Source organism: Lissotriton helveticus, chromosome 8 (assembly GCF_964261635.1).
Source record: "Lissotriton helveticus chromosome 8, aLisHel1.1, whole genome shotgun sequence".
Classification (NCBI taxonomy): domain Eukaryota; kingdom Metazoa; phylum Chordata; class Amphibia; order Caudata; family Salamandridae; genus Lissotriton; species Lissotriton helveticus.
Window position 1 is genome coordinate 1,218,717,807 of NC_136069.1, and position 21,382 is coordinate 1,218,739,188.

Consider the following 21,382-nt stretch of genomic DNA (forward strand, 5'->3'; position numbering starts at 1 on the left):
TTGCTGCCTGAGGGTTTCAAGGGAGGAACAGTCTAACTGTGCCTGCCTCAAGTCTGCCCTGGAAGGTCCCCCTGTCCCAAGAAACTCAACCTGTTCAGGTTCAAGCTCTTCTAGGACAGTTCCTTCTGGGGTGTCTGGGTCAGCCTCCTGAGAGGGCTGATCCTCAACCTGAGGCAGGGGGAAGGCTCAGCCTTACCCCTACTGCTCTTCCTCTTGGTTAGTGTCTGGTCCATTCTTCCAGGATCCAGCACTTGTTCAGCTGGGCATTTCTTGGTTGTGACCTGGTCACAGCAAGGACATGTGAGGAGAGACCTAGCATTTCTACATGAGTCCTGTACTCCACATCTGACCACAGTGAGGATTCCAAATCATTGCCCAAGAGACAATCTACTGGGAGGTCTGAACTAACTACAACCCTTTTGAGGCCAGTTACCTCTCCCCAGGAGAAATTAACAACTGCCATACTGTGATTGGTAGTGACATTGCTAGCATTGGTCACTAGGTAGTCTGAACCTAGCATGATTTGGTCATGGTCCACAAATGTTGGTGTCACCATAGTGACACTGGCACATGTGTCCCTGTAGGCCTGAGCCATTTTTCCATTGATTAAAGGCGTTTGCCTGTATTTGCCCAGAGTACTAGGACTTACAGTAGGGGTCATATCCATGTCCCCAGTACAAACAAGAACTGCCTGAGTAGGTATTCTGACTAAGTCAGAACCCACCTCAGTTCCCAGGGTTGACCCAACTATAGCCTTGGGAGGTACACTACCACTACTAACTGTACTAGGGGGTGCGGGTGTCTTAGGGACAGTGGTGGTAGGAGTTTGGCCTTTCTTGGTGCACTCACTAAACCAGTGAGTCTTACTTTTACAGTATTGGCACCATGGTTTCTTAGGACCATCATTCTTCTTCTTTTGGGAATTTTGGGACCCACCCTCCTTAGGTTGTTGGGGCCCTGTTGAAGACTTCTGGTCATTTTGCTTATTCTCATTATTACCCTTCTGGTCTGCTTTCTTTTGGCCACCACCTTGGTTCTGGTTCTGCTGCTTAATAAGCATGGGCGGATTTTGCGAATTGGCAATCCGCGAAATTGCGTATTTACGGATTCGCAATCCGCAAAATCTGCGAACTCTCGCGAATTTGCGGATTTGTTCTTTTTTTTGTGTTCGCAAGGGTTTCTGCCAGTTTGCGAGGGTTTTGTACCAGTTCGCAATTGCGAACTTACTTGTCGGCTCGCAACAGCCGCGACTATGTTGTTTCTACGTCTGGTTCATCATCACAGGTTCACAGCACCCTCTGTTTCACCACTGCCACTCTCTGGTACACCCATGCCACCCTCTGGTACATCACTGCCACCCTCTGGTTGGTTTATCACTGTAGATTATGGGGGTGAAAAAAAGCAAGCACACCTGCCCTGCTTCAACTGACATGAATTAATTTGGGGTTGATTAATGTGTCACTGAATTTAAACTTCCAGTCTGGCACCTGCTTCCTTATCTGTAATTTGCTTTCCGTTGCAGTGCAATTTTTTTTCACAGGACCTTTGTGGCCTACTTGTAGCTATTCTATGAGCCTGCTGTGAGGGTCAGAGCAGGGTCATAGAATAGTTGCAAGTAGGCAACTGAACTCTGAAGGGGCCCCTCAGGAAGCACTACAGGGAATGGTTACTAATGATAAGATTGAACTTTTGCACCTGCTGAGTGCTTTCAGTTTTGCAAAAATCCAAATATCCAGCAGCATCCACAAAAAGTAATCCTTCCAGGCACTACAGGGAATGGTTACTAATGATATGATTGAACTTTTGCACCTGCTGAGTGCTTTCAGTTTTGCAAAAATCCAAACATCCAGCAGCATCCACAAAAAGTAATCCTTCCAGGTCAAGATCCAAATCAAAGTGACCAGCACATGAAGAAAGCACTGGGAGGAGCCTGCTGGACAGGAACAGGAAGTTGGAGACTGTGGGGCACTTCCTTCCTCCCACCCCACCCCAAAATGGACTCCTTGCAAAAAAAAAGTGCAGGCAAATGTCAACCTGAGGAGTTATTCTGATAAAAATCATAATTTTCAAGGTTTATGCTGCCTGCTGGTGGATTTCTTGTGCGAAATTGCAAATTTTGCAATCTCGCAATTGCGAGATTGTCGCTGCCCGCCGCATCTACATGTTCGCAAGTGTTTACTCCCGCGAAATTGTATAGTATTCTAGTTGGCAAGTGCGACCAAGCAAAAAATCCGCTTCGCACGGATTTACGAATTTTCGGCAAGTTCGCGAGTGTTTGCGGATTGCGAATTTGCCGAAAATCCGCAAAATCCGCGAGCGGAACGGATTTTACGCCCATGCTTACTGCTTAACCCTGGTTCTGACCCATCTGTCTGCCTTCTTTCCCAATTCTCGGGGAGAGGTCAGATCTGAGTCAATCAGGTGCTGATGCAACAACTGGTTCTGACAATTATTTAAGATTTGCTCTCTCATAATTAGATTATACAATCCTGTGTAATCAGTAACTTTACTTCCCAGTAACCAGCCCTCCAAAGCCTTAGTGGCACAATCAACAAAGTCAGTCCAATCCTGAGCCTGAGTTTTCTGAGTATTTCTGAACATTAACCTGCACTGTTCAGTTGTTAAGCCAAACCCATCAATCAGTGCAGTTTTCAGGACTTGGTAATCATTAGCATCCTCATCTCTAACAGTGAGGAGCTTATCTCTACCTTTACCTTCAAAGGAGAGCCACAATATAGCTGCCCACTGACTCTGGGGGATGCACTGGACAGTGCAGGCCCTCTCCAAAGCAGTCATCCATTTGTGGATATCATCTCCTGTCTTATAGGAGGGCACTATTTTGCTCAGGTTTCTATTATCAAAACCCCTGTCTTTATCCCTAGGGATATTGCTGCCACCAGTGGGGTTTACCCCATTCAACTGTTGCTCTCTAGCAAAAGCAAGCTTCTCTTTGGCAAGGGCAAGTTCTTCCCTTTGGATCCTCAGATTAGCCTCCTTCATTTTTGCCTCATGCTCTCTCCTCTGAGGGGGTGTCATCCTCCTCCGAGCAGATGCATGAGAGGCACGAGAGTGCACAGATCTACTTGAGTCCCTAGAATGAGATCTATCTCTTCTAACCCCAAAGTTAGGCCTGCTAGTGGATGGCACTGGGGGTCCCCCAGTTCCTTCCCTCTGTAGGTCTAAGTTGGTCCTAGTAAGTCTGCTGACTAAAGGTTGGCCTTTGTCTGCCTCATCCTCAGATAAGTCTTCCTCTTGCCTCCCATTGACATTCTCTGTCTCTGGTAGGTTAGAGTCTGGATCCTCTGGATCACCTTCTAAGGGGGGCATGCTCCCATCTGGATTAGAAGGGGCCTGTGTTAGAAGCCCTTCTAGCATCATATGTCTCTAAGAGACCTAACAGAAAAGGAGTGGTAGGGTTAGAACCCTGTTTCAATTTCCTGGAGGTACACAATTGTCTCATCTCCTGGAAACTGAGTGCTGCATATCTGGAAAGGACATGTGGAGGGTCACTAACCACTAGGGGAGTCTCTGAAGTCTCTCCATGGGTAGACATGCTTTCTAGTGAGGTGTAAGTGATGCACCTACCTACACTATGGGTTTTCCTACTGATCCCTTGCTAAGAGTTGTAGTCAGGGTGTGCTAGGCCCTTTCTACTACAACAGCTGGTTCAGTAGAACTCAGAGTAGTTCTAAGCTTGTTATATGTACCTATGGTACCTTATGTGATCTTTCAAATGATATTTCAAGATTATATTTGGTAAAAACAACAGCAAGCTCAAATCCCAACCGCTGCACACCAATGTGAGAAGTTGGCCTGATATATGATGTTCACTAGTTCTAGTGACCACCTTGTATCAGTCCAAACAACCCTTATGGTGATTGGTTGTAAGTCAACCTTATAGACCAGCTATCCTAGTGGTAGCATGGACGAAGCAGTCTTAGGCTAAACTCTTTTGGCATGTGAAGCCAGCTGTTTTACCACATATAACCCCTTGAATACCAGATGAAAGGACACCACACAGGTTGTTATGAAAATAAACACTATATTTATTAATAACAAACACCTCTGAACTCTTTATGAGGTCAGAGGGCTAAGCACATGACAATCTCTTAGGAAAAATACGACAAGTTGCACAAAATTACAATGGTGCCCTAGGGGCACGACAAACCATATACTAAGTAAATGGTATAAGGAAATCGATTGAAGGAATGGATCTGTCCAGAGGCTGTAGGTTCGCTGGGACTACGCTATCCTAACCTCAGGTAAGTAATAGGAGGCCCACGGGACACGTGTGAAGAGTGTGAACTCACACGCGAGATGCGGAACAAAGTCAATGGACAGTACAGTTCAAGAAAAAGGTGAGTACGGACAAGTCTGACTGGTTAGGACTAAAACGACTGTGAATCTGGACACTAGGAGAGTTAATCTACCCTTGAGCACCGAAATGCTCTCGTTACCTCACCCACGGGCTGCGGGTGCATAGGTGCGAAGTCGTTTCGGGTTTCTGCGTTGAAGTCTATGGAGCCTGGAAGGAAAGATGCTGCAGGCGACCAGGAGGAAGATGTCCGGTGCGATCCACGGGTGGATCGAGGAAGAAGAGGACCTGAAAGCAGAGGGGACAGTGTTCAAAGTCACTAGCCAGTGACTGGAGTGGGACCAGGAGGGAACCAGGAGGGAACCAGATGCTGTCGTCGCGATCAGGTGAATAGTGGACGCTTGTCTCTGCAGCCACGTGGACCAGGCGGTGTCTTCGACGACCAGGATGGAGGCACGAGCTGTCCCACGCAGGCTATCGCTGTCGGCGGTGTCGGATCCAGATTTGGAGTCAACAGGCCTTGGCAAAGGCAACCCACGCGGTGAGTGGAAACGGCGTCTGGAGTGGACCAGGAGGGTCCGGGGTGCTCCTCTTTTGGAAGGGAGCAAGGGCCAGTCTGGAGCAACCAGACCAGCAGTGTAGTTTTCAAGGTCAGTCGTCTAGGAGGTCACTAGCCAGCCGGCAAGTGGCCAGACAACGCGTCGAGTAGCAAACAGGCAGAAGGGCCCCACGCAGATCTCGTGGATGCTGGAGGGCTGATCTTCGGTCCAGGAGCTGCTCGGTGCTGGGTCTTCTCAATCCCCAAAGCACTTGGTCGAGTTTACCTCGGGTGTCGTGCTGAAAGCGAAGTGCAGTTTCTTTCAAGATGGCCGGTCCCACGTGTCTCGTCGCCCCAACGGATCTCAGCTGTGCTGCAGATGTGAGTTGAGGTCGGAGAGGTCTGGGAATCCGGGTCTCGTCGGGCTCTGAAGTCTGGATCCTCGAGGGAAGACGACAAAGTGAAGCCGCAGGACGCTTGATGGTGCCTGCAGTTGCAGGGTGGACACTCCTTGCCCACAAGGGAGATTCTTCAGTCTTCTGTGGAGCAGAACGTCGAAGTCCAGAGTTTCTTCTTGTAAAGTTGTTCAGAATAATCTAATTTGGAATGGGACCAGCTCCTACCTTTATTCTCCTAAAGGGGGCTGCACTAGCGACTAGGTCCCTCCCATGGGTGAGACCAGGAAGAGGGGTGGTTACACCCCCTATCCTTTGTCCGGTTTCGCACCAGAGTTGGGGCACGGATGCCCCAGCAACTGGTTTGAACTGGTGTATGCACAGGACACCTTGTGTGCCCCGGGCATGTCTCATTCCTTTCAGGCCTGTCCTACCCAATACACAAATTCCTGTCTGGGGTGGTGCTAGCACCTCCCAAGGCATGAAACCCTTTGTCCAAGCCTCTCTCGCTGGAAGGACTGCCAGCAGCAGGAGGTCAGACTTGTGTCTGTGGTGGCAGCATCCATTTTGTTATGCTAAGGCTCGAGTTAACTTTAACCGGGGTTCACAGTTACATACATGTCGTGTCCCTCTAGAAGGGTGGAATGCTACCCCCGTCGCCAGAATTGGCGAGGGGGTAGTATTCCAATTCGTATGACACCTTACTCGACATGTTTTGATAATGATATACCAAAGTTAGCATTCAACTGCGAGGATTATAATGCACTTAAGAGTATATGGTATAGCGTTATCATGGAACAGCTATTAGGACTTGGTTCCGCAAGCTGCAGACGGGCTCAGCTCATGCCAGAGCACCATCTCACATAATTCCAAGCACTCTGCCTTCAGGATTGATAAGACCTGCCATAGGAGTGACTGATAGGAGTATAGTGTCCATTTTAGAGTTAGATATAGGTATACTATATGTACAGCCAAGGGTGATTACACCGCCTTGCCCCAGCTGTCGTGCAGCCAGTTGTGTCTGTTTAGATGGCCAGCCAGGGGTGGCATAATACATGCTTCAGCCCCTGGTAGGCCCTGGGTACACCTATGCCCTGGGTACCTATGGTGTACAGGGACTGATTAGGTGGCCCAGTACCAATTGGTAAATGCACCTAAAGTACATGGTTGTCAATTTAGAGAGAGAACAGCTAGGCTGTGGGTCTGATTAGCAGGCCCACAGCCAGGGAAAGTCGTAAACCAGTGAAGCAAAAAGCAAAAATCTGGGGTGACCATAGGATTGCAGACCCCACTCTCCTACAGTGCCCAAGGTCACATCAGGTGAGCTGAGTTTTGCATTTGGTTGTGAATGCGAGTAATTAGTCTGCGCAGAGAGTCTGACTTGAGCACGTTCTCACATGCGGGCATGATGGGCTGGGGGCTTGGGATTGTGGCTTGGGATTGTGTTGTGGAGGGACCTGCATGTAGTCCTGATGTTTATAATATAAAAAGAGTTCGGAAAAGGGTACTGCGCCCTCCTCTATGGGTTCAGGTGGGGACCTAAATGTCTCCTCTGGATAGAGGTCTGCAAATGTACGAAGGCCCATCTTCTGTGCTATTGCTCTACCTGTGCCCTCCCCCTTAGTAGGTAGCATGGGATTGTGTGCTATAGGAGTTGACGGGGCATAAAGGATTGTAAGGTTAGCTCTTTTCCTTAATTCATCCCATGCCCACTGCAGGGTTTCAACCGTATCTATGCCATCTCTGACCGGTTGTAAGGTTTATATAAGGCTACCTGCAGAGGGACCAGCGCTGCAACATCTATTTCCACAGCTGTGTGAGGTTGAAATGGGCTTGGGTGTACCCAGTAATGCAGTATTGCAGGTCCGGTGCATTCTGGAGGTGGATTTAGGGTCCCCATGCCCTGATGAAATTGGCACAAAGTCATTGGCAATGAAATATGTCTGCCATTCAAGTTAAAATGGTCTATACATGATATGGTGGTTTTAAACAAGTACGGACACTAAAAATTAAACACAAGAGCAATGTGTTGCCATAACTCAATCTTAGCTTTATAGGAGCGCTCTATGAGCCTCCTTTGTATAATTGGGATGTGTAGGTTTCAATCTTGGGGTTAATTTTTCTTCCTTTGATACACCTTTTTCTTTAAGTGACACACATTTGGGAGTTTGGTTATGTTTTCCTTTTGTATCAAGAAAGCGCCGATGATGACACAGTGAGCTAACTAGTGACTTAGCTCACCTTGATTGGACCAGTGCAACAACCACCGATTTTTGGAGCTCAGATGGTAGGAAGGGGAGGACTTTCCTGAGAATTTTCACATTCACGAAGCAAGATGACGCAAGATGGCTATTCTGGGCATAAGATTGGCATCGAAGTAGGCACCTAGGTTCCTAACGTTTGAGACTGGTCATGGCAAGGGTCCATAAAGATTAGTGCCACCAGAATGACTTAGAAAAGGAGGGGTCACACCGAAGTATACAGATCTCATTTTTATCGGAATTCACTTTCAGGGCTTGAGCGCTCATCCAGTTCGTTGTTGCCGGCATGCATGCATTGAATCTAGCAGAGACTTCTTCCCTGTTCTCCTACACAGGCATCCGATTTGAGTTTCATCTGCCTAGGATATTGTGGAAAAGCCAAAAGATTTAATTAGTTTCATCAGTGGAGTCATATAAAAATTAAAAAGAGTCGGACTCAGAGATGACCCATGTGGGACCCCGCATGGTAGAATGAAAGGTTCTGAGACATGCGTCTCCTTGCTATTGATTTGTTCTCTGTTGCCTAGGAATGAGGATAATACGCTGAGAGCCCGGCGTGGGTTCCTATGTCACGCAGTGTTTGCTTTAGGTCCTCGTAGCGTACTGTGCCGAAGGCTATAGATAGGTCTAACAAGACCACTGCTGCCTTTCCTACATGGTCCAGGACTTCCTTGACTTCTTCTGAGACCGTGACCAGCGCGGTCTCTGTACTGTGTGCTTTCCTAAAGCAAAATGGGCATGAGTTAAGAATGTGGTTCTTCTCCAGATAGATGGTAAGAGCTGTGTTCACGTGTCGGTCTAACATTTCGGATAGGCAAGGCAGTCTGGCAATGGGTTAATGATTATTTTCCTCCAGGGGATTGAGTGTAGGCTTTTTCAGAAGAGGCCGAATGGAAGTTTTCTTCCAGTCGGTGGGAAACACTCCCAGATACTAAAACTGTATTAAATAACTGTATAAGATATGGTTCGAGGTAGGCGTGGCTTTGAGAGTCAAGATGGCGGTCGCTCTCTAAGAGAGCTCCAGACACCTCCAACATCTGCCCTGATTCCACAGGCCCATAGGCACATAATCCCACACAATCCACACCGCCGATGCCAGTCCACCAGCTGTAACAGCGGATTGGCTCGCCGTCCAGGTCCTGGGGAACGTCATCGAACTCTGGGACCTTCTAGACTCAACCACCCCCGACGTCGCCTTCCTGGCGGAGACCTGGCTGAACACCACCTCAACACCAGACATCGCCATCGCCATCCCAGAAGGCTGTAAGATCTCCCGCAGAGACCGCGCCAACGGAGTGGGAGGAGCAATCGCCATCATCCACAAGAACACTCTCAGAGTCACTACCAACACCAACGACACCCTCACCACCGCCGAGCACATGCACTTCCAGATCCACACTGACCCCCCCGACCACAATTCAGCGACTCCATCGCCGACCTCATCAGCACGCACGCCCTCGCCTCCACGGATTACATCCTCCTCGGGGACCTGAACTTCCACCTCGAGAACAACAACAACGCCATCTCCACCGCCCTGATCGACAACCTCCCCAACCTCGGACTCAAACAACTCGTGACGACACCCACCCACGCCACTGGACACACACTGGACACCATCTCCGCAAGTTCCCACGTCTCCTTCAACCACACCACGAACACCACTGGACAGACCACAGATGCCTCCACTTCACCTTCAGGAAACCCACCACACACCACCGCACCCAACTTAGGCCACGCCGCTGCTGGGGCAAGGTCACCGGAGACCAACAGACCACCATCCTCGCCCTGGGACCACCTGCCGACCCCGCCGACCCCACCGACCCCGACTCCGCCGCCATCAACCTCAAACAGTGGGTCAACGACTGCGCCGACACCCTCGCTCCACTGAAGACCTCCGCCACCAATCACACCAACAAGAAAGCCGCATGGTTCACCGAAGACCTCTGGACCTCCAAGGGCACCTGTCAGAAGCTGGGGAAGAGCTGGCTCCGCGACCGAACACCAGACAGCTACACCGCCCACAAGAGCGCCAACCGCAGACACCACCAACTCATCAGGAGCGCCAAGAGGACAGCCTTTAAGGACCGCCTAGACAGCAATGCACACAACAGCAAAGAGCTCCTCAACATCGTGAAAGAACTCTCCAACCCGAGCTCCAGCACCAACGACATTCCACCATCACAAGACCTGTGTGACTCACTGGCCACCTTCTTTCACTGTAAGATCTTCGACATCCATGACAGCTTCGACACCGCTACCCCCACATCCACAACCGAGACCACCCCCCCTACGACCAACACCCGTACCAATCGCCTGACCGCCTGGTCCAACGTCAGCGACGAAGACACCATCAGGACCATGAACTCCATCCACTCTGGATCCCCATTTGACCCATGCCCTCACCACGTTTTCAACAAAGCCAGCACAGCCATCGCACCCCATCTCCAGAAAACAATCAACATCTCTTCCGAGACAGCAACCTTCCCAGAGAGCTGGAAGCACGCTGAGATCAATGCCCTACTGAAGAAACTCAAGGCGGACCCCAACGACCTCAAGAACTTCCGGCCCATCTCCCTGCTCCCCTTCCCGGCGAAAGTCACGGAGAAGATCGTCAACAGACAGCTGACCCGCTACCTCGAAGACAACAACATCCTGGACCCATCCCAGTCCGGCTTCCGCAGCAACCACAGCACGGAGACCGCCCTCATCGCCGCCACCGACGACATCAGTATCCTCATGGACAAAGAAGAAACAGCCGCCCTCATCCTTCTGGTCCTATCAGCAGCCTTCGACACGGTCTGCTACCGCTCCCTAACTGCACGTCTCCATGACGCCGGAATCCAAGAGAAGGCCCAGGCCTGGACCACATCCTTCCTCTCCGGCAGAACCCAGAGCGTCCGCCTCCCACCCTTCTACTCCAAGACCACTGAGATCATCTGCAGCGTCCCACAGGGATCATCCCTCAGCCCGACGCTGTTCAATATCTACATGGCACCACTTACCCACGTCGCCCGACAACATAGCCTCAACATCATCTCCTACGCGGACGACACCCAGCTGATCATATCCCTCACCAAAGACCCCCACACCGCCAAAACCAACCTCCACAAAGGAATGAAGGCCATCACCGAATGGATGAAGGACAGCAGGCTGAAGCTGAATTCTGACAAAACAGAGGTCCTCACCCTCGGCCCCACCTCATCAGCCTGGGACGACTCCTGGTGGCCAACATCGCTAGGAACAGCCCCAGAACCCATCGACCACGCACGCAACCTGGGGGTCATCCTCGACTCCTCCCTCTCTATGACCAAGCAGGTGAACGCCGTCTCCGGTTCCTGCTTCAACACCCTCCGAATGCTCCGCAGGATCTTCAAATGGATCCCCTCTGACACGAGAAAAACAGTCACCCAGGCCTTCGTCAGCAGCAGACTGGATTAGGGGAATGCCCTCTACGCAGGAACAACAACCAAGCTCCTGAGACGGCTGCAACGCATCCAGAACGCCTAGGCACGACTGATCCTCGATATCCCAAGACACGGCCACATCACGCCACACCTGAGAGGCCTGCACTGGCTTCCCGTCAACAACAGGATCACCTTCAAACTCCTCATCCACGCACACAAAGCTCTACACAACGCCGGACCAGCATACCTCAACGACCGACTCAGCTTCTACACCTCCACCCGCAGCCTCCGCTCGATCAGCCTCACCCTCGCCACAGTCCCTCGCATCTGGAAAACCACCGCCGGTGGCAGATCCTTCTCCTACCTCGCTGCCAAGACCTGGAACACCCTCCCTACAAGCCTACGACAGACCCAGGACCTGCTGGCCTTCAGAAGACTTCTCAAGACCTGGCTTTTCGATCAGTAGCAGCCCCCCTCCCCCCCGCCCAGCGCCTTGAGACCCTCACGGGTAGGTAGCGCGCTTTACAAATGAATTGATTGATTGATTGATCTCCAGGGCAGACTGGCTCTGCGTGATGGACCAAAACAAAATGGCGAACCTGAGATCTTGGTCCACGTAGTGGCAAGCTGAAATAAATTAGAGCCCTTTGGCAACCCTGAGTGACTACGGCGAGGTGCCCAGTGTCCCTCCCGGGGAGACCAGTAAAGGCGAAGCGGCGAGACGGCAGCAGAGCCCCAGGAGCTGCGCCCACACTAGCATACTCCGACTGTGTGTATGCAACCTAGGGCTGGCTAAGAGAGGTGGGAGCGGCGTGGCACTAGGCCCGTGCGAGGGTCGCTGAACGCTCCCTCCATGAAGTAAAGAAAACATGCGTTCAGGTGAGGCCCAGTACATCTGCCACCTTTACGACTGCCACCAGACCGGGGTCAGGAGGCCTGCAGTGTATCTCCTTCCCCACCCGACACCGAAAGCCCCTCGAGGGTGCAGAAGGCTAGGAACTTGCGGGGGCATACCAGCAAAGTGACGGAGCCTGCCTCGCAACTCTGAGTTATAGCAGCTGGGTGCAGAGGGCCCCCCAGGGGGATTGGGACAGGCAGAAGCAGCAAGACGTCAGCGGAGCCCCAGGAGCCACACCCGCAGGAGTAACCTCCAATGGTGAGCGCACGCCCCGGGAGCAGCGAGGTGCTGGGCCTCTGTGAGGGCCACTGAATGCTCTGCCCCAAAGTAAAGACTCCAGACCTTTGGGTGAGCCCCAGCGCATCTGCCACCTTCACGGCCGACCTTAGGCCGGGTGCGGGAGCTTCGCAGCAGACCTCCTCCCCCACCCGACACAGAAAACGCGTTGAGGGGGGAACAAGGAGCGTGAGGGGGCATGTCAGCAAAGCGACGGAGCCTGCCTCGCGACCCTGAGTGACAGAAGCAGGACACAGAGGGCCCCCACCAGAGAGTACTCAGCCCAGCAAAGACGTGGAGGCAGGCGTGGCGTGGCCCTGAGGGGCAATCTCAGGGAGAGGCCTGCAATGGAGGGTGACCCTGATGCACCTCACTTAGACACGCAGAGTGGGACCCAGAACTGGCGGAGGGCAAAGGGCCTATCGAGGAAGAGTCCTTAAGGCACCACGTTGTGGGGTCTTGGCATTTTACAAAGAGGCAGTTGGCACCGCATCAGCAACAAAAGAGATAGGAGTCTCCCCCTGGCAGGGTCAGTCCAATGCTCGAGGAAATGAGGAGTGAGCACCAGACTCAGTGTCCTGGACTCAACCAGGGGGAAGATGACATTGCCAGCCCCCCCAGAGAGAAGCCAGGAGTAGCAGATTATTGGCTCATCCGCAACACAAGACAAATAGATACTCCGCATCATTGTGAGTTGATCTCGGGTGGAGGGGCAGATCGGAGAAGAAATAGTAGTACGATTACCTCCCCCAGCGCCCTCTGAAAGACTTCTACGAAAAGGAAGATACATGGGGGTTGCTCACTAGGAGCCCCCTCCGCTCCAGAGATCATGCTCCTAGGCTGAGAGTCCCGGGCCCTCAGAAGGCCCTGTCTGCCACCCCGAAAGTTGATCAAGGGGGCGTACACTCGCCCGAAGGTGCAGAGGGTACAATCGGCCACACCCCCATTGAAGAGATCCAGATACCCTTCCCCACGACAGACAGGGGATACGCCCGAGATCGGTTCTAGATTCCTGAATGGCGGCTGGCCCGGTGGTCCTAGTATGGCCTGGTAGACTTATTGATACTAACTTCCATTCGTTATGGGGAAAGCAGAGGAGCAAATCCATCCATGACACAAACCAGAATAGACCAATACACTACAAATGGACCTGGACCCACCGATGCATTCAGCGATAAAAATCTCCTCCCAGAAGGAGACATTAACGCAATTCTCCAGGCCATAAGCTCATCGTAGGCTTCTGTTGAAAACAAAATAGGCAAGGTACGGGTCGACATGGCCCTCATACGGCAAGACCTCCACAATTCCACGATCCACATATCAGAAGCTAAATCCCGCCTCCCAACAGTTGAAGACGATGTACACCAGTTAAAAGAAGTCAAGCACCTTTGATCCCACACGAAGGAGCTGCATAAGAGGACTGAAGGCGCAGCAAACCGATCGATGTGCAACAACCTCCAATTAGTGGGCTTTCCCTAAGGGGCGGAACAGGGTCAGACAGTGACTATTATCGAGAACTGGACCAGGTCTTGGATACCAGAGGGTGCATTGTTGGCATAGTTTGCGGTGGAGGGGGCCCATCGGTCACTGTCACCCAAACCGCTGTTGATTGCCCCTCATCAGCCAATCAGTACTAGGATTCTCAATTTTAAGGATAGGGACGCAATCCTTCAAGTGGCCCGGTCTCAGGCAAGCCAGACCTACCAAGGACATAATATAATGATTTTCTCAGACTACACTTGAGAAGTACAGTCCCAGCGTCGATCCTGCACAGAGGCCAAACAGAAATCTCCAATATAGACTTCTTTTCCCTGCTCGTCTTCGTGCCATTTTCCAGGGCAAAAACCTTCTTCCTTGAATCACCTGGACCTGGCTGACTGAGGAGCGCCCCCTTGGGTCCCGAGTGGCGGCCTCCCTTCCAGTTCCCCGATCCAGCGATGCACCACCTGCGAGCCCTGGATCCTGGAGGCGGCGCACCCGCTCATGCAAGGGGTCGTGGTGCCCAAGGGGAGTCCATTTGCTTCACCCGCTGCTGACAGCCATAACCCGGGGAAACTGCATGGACCACCAGCCCCTATCATCCCACAATGAGGCCGATCCGCTGAGAGACCAACTGCAGAGGGAAGTTTCCCCACGCTTCCAGGCTCTGGCTCCACAGATATTGATCTGTCCAGAAGCCCGACAATCTGAAGACAAGCAGACAAGAATCCAAGCTGATTCGCCTAGAGATGAACTTACCTGGGAACCCGGTCAAACTTTCTAATTGAGCCGATGTATCCAGCTGGATTCAGTTGATGAGATGAACATATCCTGATATGTGGAGCGGCCCACCACGCAGGTTCCATACCCAAGTTCTATAGATTAGTTCTGTTAAAATCACGGTTACCAGGTTGACAAATGCTTCCTTTCCAGAAATATTGGGTGGGGGGATATTCTGGACATTGTCCCAAGTTCTGTTTCTCCTTCGTTAAACAACCACAGCACTCAATCTCTCACTCCGAACAAGCGCATACATGGCACTCGCGTCAGACGACCAGGCCTCTGCACACTCCTACCAACTGACCAGCCTCACCCTCCAGGCCAGCAGCATCATGTACCCTCCTGAGTCTCCATACGCTGAACATGACACACACACCATATAAGGGGAGCCCCTCCGAATCCTGTCTTGGAACGTCGATGGCCTTCTGCACAGGGTGAAGCGCACAGCGGTCCTGAGATATGCCTATCAACACGCTCCCGATGCCCTTCCGCTCCAAGAGACATACATTATGGGTAAGCACTGTCCTTTCTTTCGAGGCATGATTTCAACAGAGCCTGGCACTCAGGTTTTGAACAGGGCTTGCGTGGGGTAGCAATCCTTCTTAGATGCACCCTCCCCTTCGTAGCTGCTAACGTAACCAGAGACCCTCACGGCCGCTTTGTGGCCCTGACCGGGACACTGAGCGGAGTAGTCATGAACCTAGCATCACTCTACGTGCCATTGGCTACCCTGACAACCACCTTGAAGGCCATTAGCGACAAGATATCTTCCCTACCCCTGGGATTGATGGTGATCTGGGGTGACTTCAACGTGGTTAAGCAGCCAGACTTAGACACCACAGGCACACCCTCCTCAAATAGGACCCTATGTGCAAAGAGACTGACAGAATGAGTTGCAAACCTGGGCATATGCGACGTCTGGAGGACATGGAACCCCAGACCCGCACGTATTGACCTGGTCTTCATGCCCACCCCTGAATGCCAAAATGTCTCTGACATTAGCATCCTCCCCCGGGGCATCTCAGATCACTCACTGCTTCTCCTCAGACTAGGAGACCCTGTGGGCACACTACGCCCCACCTGGAGGCTGAACGCCTGGTTCCAAGACAAATTCAAAAACAACGTTGATGGACAGAATGCAGAACAATGTCATACATTCACCCCAGTACAGAGATCTGGGCCTAAATCCATCCTTTTCTTGCTCACCATGTCATTCCAGTTTGAAACCGGTCCCAGGATGCTTGTTTCTGGTCCAGGGAAGACATGGCTTGTCAGGTCGAGCTGGACTGTTCCCATGAGTCACAGGGTCAGACTGATTTGCATATGGCCATGTCTGAACTGGGGTGGCAGAAGGAGCTAAAGAATGATGATGGATTAAACCCAGATCATTTGACTGGGGGTGAGTGCTTGCATTGTTCATCACTCTGTCCATCATCCCCTTTGGGTTTGCCTGGTTCCTCCAAGATAGCAAGTTCCGGAAGGTGATCAGAGATGAACTCCAACAACACTTCCTCACTAACGAAAAGTCAGTACCTTCGCCGGGCACTGTCTGGGTATCTGGCAAGGCCACCATCTGTGGTTTCGCCAGGGGGCAGTTTAAGGCCAAGCGATTGGCGCAGGATAGACAACTCACCCTCCTGGAACCCAAGCGACACGCTTGGAGCGGGCCTCACCCAAAATCGCGGACGAAAGGGAGAAGAGACAGCTTGCCCTATTGAGAGACAAACTCAAACAACTATCGCTGGACTCAGCAAAATTGCTTCATAGGTCCTCAGTTGCCCGCGTATATGGTTGGCGTGACAAAAATGGGAAGATACTCCACAGGCTGACATCGAAATCCTTGGCGAACCGTATAGTCCCCGAGATCCAAGATCTACTTGGCGTCACTCATCGTACGCCAACCTCCATCACCCAAGCCTTTGCCGACTGGTATTCCCGGCTTTATTCAGCAGCCTGGTCTGAAACCCCAGCTCCTACGTTGTCCGGGTTAGGGGCGATCCAACTCCCTCTACCACTCGAATCAGAAGCAGCCAATTTAGACCTCCCGATCACACTGGAGGAAATAGGAGCGCCCATCGCCTTGGTTGCTGCCAGAAAGACGCCAGAGCCAGATGGCTTCACACAAGAGTATTACTTCTCATACTGAGACATACTAATACCCACCTCCATGACCTCTATGCCGAAGTAGCAGAGACAGGAGCATTCCCATCCAAAACGGATGTAGCAATCATGGTCGTCATCTCCAAAACACAGCCCCCTTCACCCTCCTGTTCGGACTATTGCCCAATTTCTTTAATAAATACAGAAGTTAAAATATATGTTAAGGTCCTAGCCCAACGACTAAGACTAGTATTCAGCAAACTTGTTCACCCAGATCAATGGGGCTTTATGCCTTTGCGCAGTACGAGACATTGCCTTCAACGTCTCCACCTGGCCTTGGCGCACCGCCATCTACTCTCCCCTTACTTAGCGCTCCTGCTGATCGACTTCGAAAAAGCTTTGCGATACTGGAAGGGCGTGCTAAGCGCAGCAGGTCTGGGCCAACACTTCCGTCACTTGGTGCAAGCCCTTTATTCCAGACCCGTGGCACAGGTGCTCATCAACGGAGCCCTCTCTGGGATGTTTCCGATCAAAAGAGGGATGAGGCAAGGATGCTCCCTATCACCCCTCCTCTTTGCCCTGGCAATGGAGACACTAGCATGCCTCATTCGGACAGCTGAACATATCCAGAGATGGAGATGGAAGGGTTCGCACAAGTCCCAGATCGCTGTTTACCTGGACGATGTCCCGCTCTTCTTAGCTGACCGGGCATGGTCAGGACCTAGATGGACCAAATTCTCTGCACCTTTTAACAGGTGTCAGGTCTGCATCTGAACCCCGTTAAATCAACTTTAGTGCCCCTTCACATATCAAGGAGAGCATTGACTGGCAGTCAACCGTCCCCATGCCACATCAGTCATTTACGTACTTGGGTTGCGCTGCTCCCAGACCTGTGACTCAGGCCGTCCTGCTTATCTGGTGTTTCACCGTGCGCCATATACACTGGGACACCAAACTCACGCAGTAGACACACCTGTGGCACAGTGCCAGGCTTAGGGAAGAGAGGACATTATTAGGCTTCAGAAAGTGGGACCTAATCGGTATATCACAACTGGGAGCCTTATGGAAGGGGGACCACTTACGTTCTTTCCAAAACTTCCAGATTATCTACTCCTTTCACCCGTCACAATTTTACATGTACCTACAGCTTTGCCATGCTCTCACCGCGCATGTGCTCGCAGACACTTCACTTCCAGAATTCAGGCCTCTAGAGGCCCAAATCATGATGGGTAATCTGGGGAAGGGTGGGATATCTAGGATCTTCCGTTCACTGATCAACAACAGCCCAATCACACTTGACTCTCTTAGACACCGATGGGTGGACTGGTTGGGGCCGTTGGAGGATGAAGACTGGCTAGATGCCCTGATGGCTCCTAAAACCATTACCATTTCAGCCAGGCTCCATATGGTCCAACTGTACCATCTCCATTTTGTGTATCTCACCCCAAGCCGCCTCAACCGGGCGAGGCTGCTGGCCACCTCATCTTGCATGTGCTGTGGGTCACAACCGGCAGACTTTTATCACATGGTACGAGTATGTCCCCACCTTACACTGGTATCTGAACTGACTGACGTTCTGGGCTGGGAGGTACCACACAGCCCCTTCAATTTGCCCCTGGGAGGCCTTGACGGCTAAGCTCTTTCTGGGTACTGCCAACATGGCGGCCAAATGAGACATTGAGGCTGCATGGAAAAACTCCACCCCACCCAGTGAAGTTAAATGGCGCAAAGGCATAGACTGGTGTGCGGCACAAGAAAGGCCATTGTACGAAGCCAGGGGATGTCGAACCAAACATGGTCGGGTGTGGGGCAGATGGTTAGGTCATGTAGTGGGAAGTTGCCATTGTGTGTGATCATTTGGATTGGCCAAAGCCTCAGTGTGGTATCGTATACAATTAAATGTGACTGCAAAGTTAATGTATCATGCTTGGGAATAATTAAACAGTGCTGTATTTTTCCTGACAACAACATTCAATAAAATTGATTATCAGAAAAAATATATGGTTCAAAATGGTCACCTAATTCACGGAAGATACTAGCTGGACAGAGTATGTGGGGGTGCCTGACTTTGTATGACCTAGAATACTACCTAGGTTGTCTTTGGAGATCGCTGAGAATTCCTCAAACTGAGGATATTCCACTTCATGCAGGTTTACATGTGGTACTGAGCGATAGTCCAGTCTTGTTTGAGGGGTATCATGATAAATAATCTTTACTTTATTCTTAAACAATTTGGCAAGGCTTTCGCACAATTACTGGGATGAAGGAGTTGTTCGTGGATTGGGGGGGTCCGATAATTGTTGAACAGTTTAAAACAGCCCTCTTGATAACTTTGCTGCAGCTCTGACCTTATCTGTAAAATTTCTGGTCTTTTCTGGAACTATTAATAATTTGTACTCCTGTATCAGCTCTTTGTATTTCCTTCTCTCGGCTGCATTGTATTCTGACCTCCAGTTTCTCTCTTGACATCGACATTTCTTTTTAAAATCTTTAGGTGAGGTAGGTGAGGTAGTGCACCAAGGAGCATATTGGTCTAATCCATCCAGTCGAGATCCTGAGTTCTATTCCTATGGGCTAGGACTTGCGGACGATTGGGAGAGAACACTGGATCCTTTTGAATACCAGCCCTCAAACCCAAATGAGGACAACTGTTGTGAGTATTTGGTGGATGCCAGTAGACTGGACACTTTCCCAGATACTGGCTGGCTCCCTCCACCTACCTTCACTATGGAGGAGGGAGCCTCATTTCCAATTGGGGTAAGAAGGGCGGCTGAGGTCCTGAACTTTCAGTTTCCCTCCATGGCTGTCAAGACAAACTTCTTGACGGAGGGGCTTTATCTGGGATTTACACCTTCCAAACCACTTCTTCCTTTTAATGAAGTCCTCACAGATGTCCTGCTCAAGGCCTCTCCAATCCCTGCTCAGGGGCTTCTGTGAATAGGACAATTGTCTGCCACCATTGCCCCACCCCAGAGAGCTTGGTGATCCAAGCCTCCACTGCCAAACTAAATCCCGGCGTATTCCCGATCACTTCACCAAACAGGGAATCCAAGAGGTTGGATACCGTAGGAAAGACGATGTTCTCTTCCGCTAGCCAGGCACTCCAGTTGGAGAACATGTGTACCTTTTGGGCCGATACTCCCACTCATCCTGGGACTTGATTGTGTAGGTGCTGCCTATGGTCTTGAAGCTATCTCAAGTTATTGCTGACGGGAACGATGCAGTCAAATTCACCCTACGTTGTGGGCTAGATACGACTGACTCATTAGACAGAGTGGTTTCTTTGTCTGTGGCCTTTAGGCGCTTTTCCTGGTTGAGAGCCGCTGACACTTCAGTGGATGTCCAGGCCTCACCCATGGACATGCCCGTTAATGGCTCCCGTCTCTTCCGAGAAAAAGCGGACTCAACGCTCGAGTGCCTAAAGGACAGCAGATCTACAGCCAGCTCCTTGGGTGTTTCCATGGCCCTCACCAATCCCAGTCCACTTTTTGCTCCTTTTGTTGCCATGAAAGGGGCTTCCAACCAAGTCTCCAACCGGTCAACTACTACTCTGCCCAAGCTTCCCTGCCCCTGCTTGGCCAAGGATGTGGTAACCCACAGACCTTGTGGGTCAGGTAGCCAGAGGTCAGGCCAGTCCACCATCACCCAGCAACCACAGCCTCCAAATGTCTTTAGTTTGCCTTCGGATTATCATGGGCACCCAGTGGGAGGCAGAATACCCCATCACCTGCACCACTGGAGGTCAATAATATTCCACTGCTGGGTTCTACTGATTGTCCGAAGGAGCTCCTCCCTTCCCTTTGGGACTCCTCCTACACCTATGCCACCCACTTGTGGCATGTTAATGGAGGACCATATCTTCTTACTCACCAAGAAGTGGTGGCTCTTTTAACCAAGGGAGCCATAGAGAGGTTGCTGGCATCAGAAGTGTGTCATGGTTTCTACTCTCTCTATTTTCTGGTCCCGAGAAGGATGTAGGCCTTCGTCCTATCCTAGACCTGCACCCTCTCACTTTTGACAGAAAAAGGAGAAATTCAAAATACTCGTGCCTGCTCAAGTTCTTTCTGCCATGGACTGGGAGGCTGAATGTTAGCACTGGACTTGCAAGATGCATACTTCCACATCCCTGTTATGTCTGCTCACAGACGTGACCTGCGGTTTACAGTAGGCCACAAACACTTTTAGTTCACCTCTAGAACTCTATTATTTCTGCTAATCGCCAGGATTCTCCATTTGGAGTGACAGTCGCTCTTTACAAGTGCAATACATTCATTCTATGAAAATAATTATCGAAGACCATGCTGTGGAACTGGAGCTTAATTGAGCATGTTTGCTTCTGCTTTATGTATTGTTAAAACAACTGTGAGAAACTATATTCTTATGTTCAGTGTATTTTGTGAATAAGAATGTATTTATGATACCTATGCTAGGAAAATAATGTCATACACCTATAGCATTTAAATATTTTTGACATAGTAAAGTCAAAGACTACCTACCTTCACTGATGGATATTGTAGCATGATGACATCTTTAATATGAAAATAATCCATTATTAAATTTCCTGTTGTTTAGATTGTATGCACTCTGAAGGAATTCAATGAATATCGACAATACTTGACCAGCATCAAGTTGGATTTTGAGAAATGTTATTTGAAAGAGCAAGTAAGTGCAAAATTGTAAATCGTACTTCTTTAAAAAGGCATATCTTCATGACCTGCCCTTATCTCTGATTCATGGCAAAGAATGCATAATCTTTTCTTCTTGATCATTTGGTCGAGTTATAAGGCTCCTTCACTTCAACCTGCTTTTTTCAGACATGTCAGGACTAAATTCTGTGGTTGGGGAATTTTGTCTGCTATTTTCCTTGCACAGTGGACTGCGACCCTTTACATGTTGTGGGTCACTGACTTCTTGGTTTGCTGGAGCTAGACTCACC

At 50.7% G+C, this 21,382-nt stretch overlaps 1 protein-coding gene across 14 annotated transcripts in view; it reads left to right on the forward strand.

The window, feature by feature from the left end:
- The window catches only part of LOC144773261 (uncharacterized), a 7,170,044-nt gene that overhangs the window by 374,015 nt on the left and 6,774,647 nt on the right, over positions 1 to 21,382 (forward strand). For all 14 annotated transcript variants that reach the window (XM_078658159.1, XM_078658161.1, XM_078658167.1 and 11 more), the window contains exon 4: positions 21,019 to 21,108. In XM_078658159.1, coding sequence (XP_078514285.1) covers positions 21,019 to 21,108 — 90 coding nt within the window. The remainder of the gene's footprint in view (positions 1 to 21,018; positions 21,109 to 21,382) is intronic.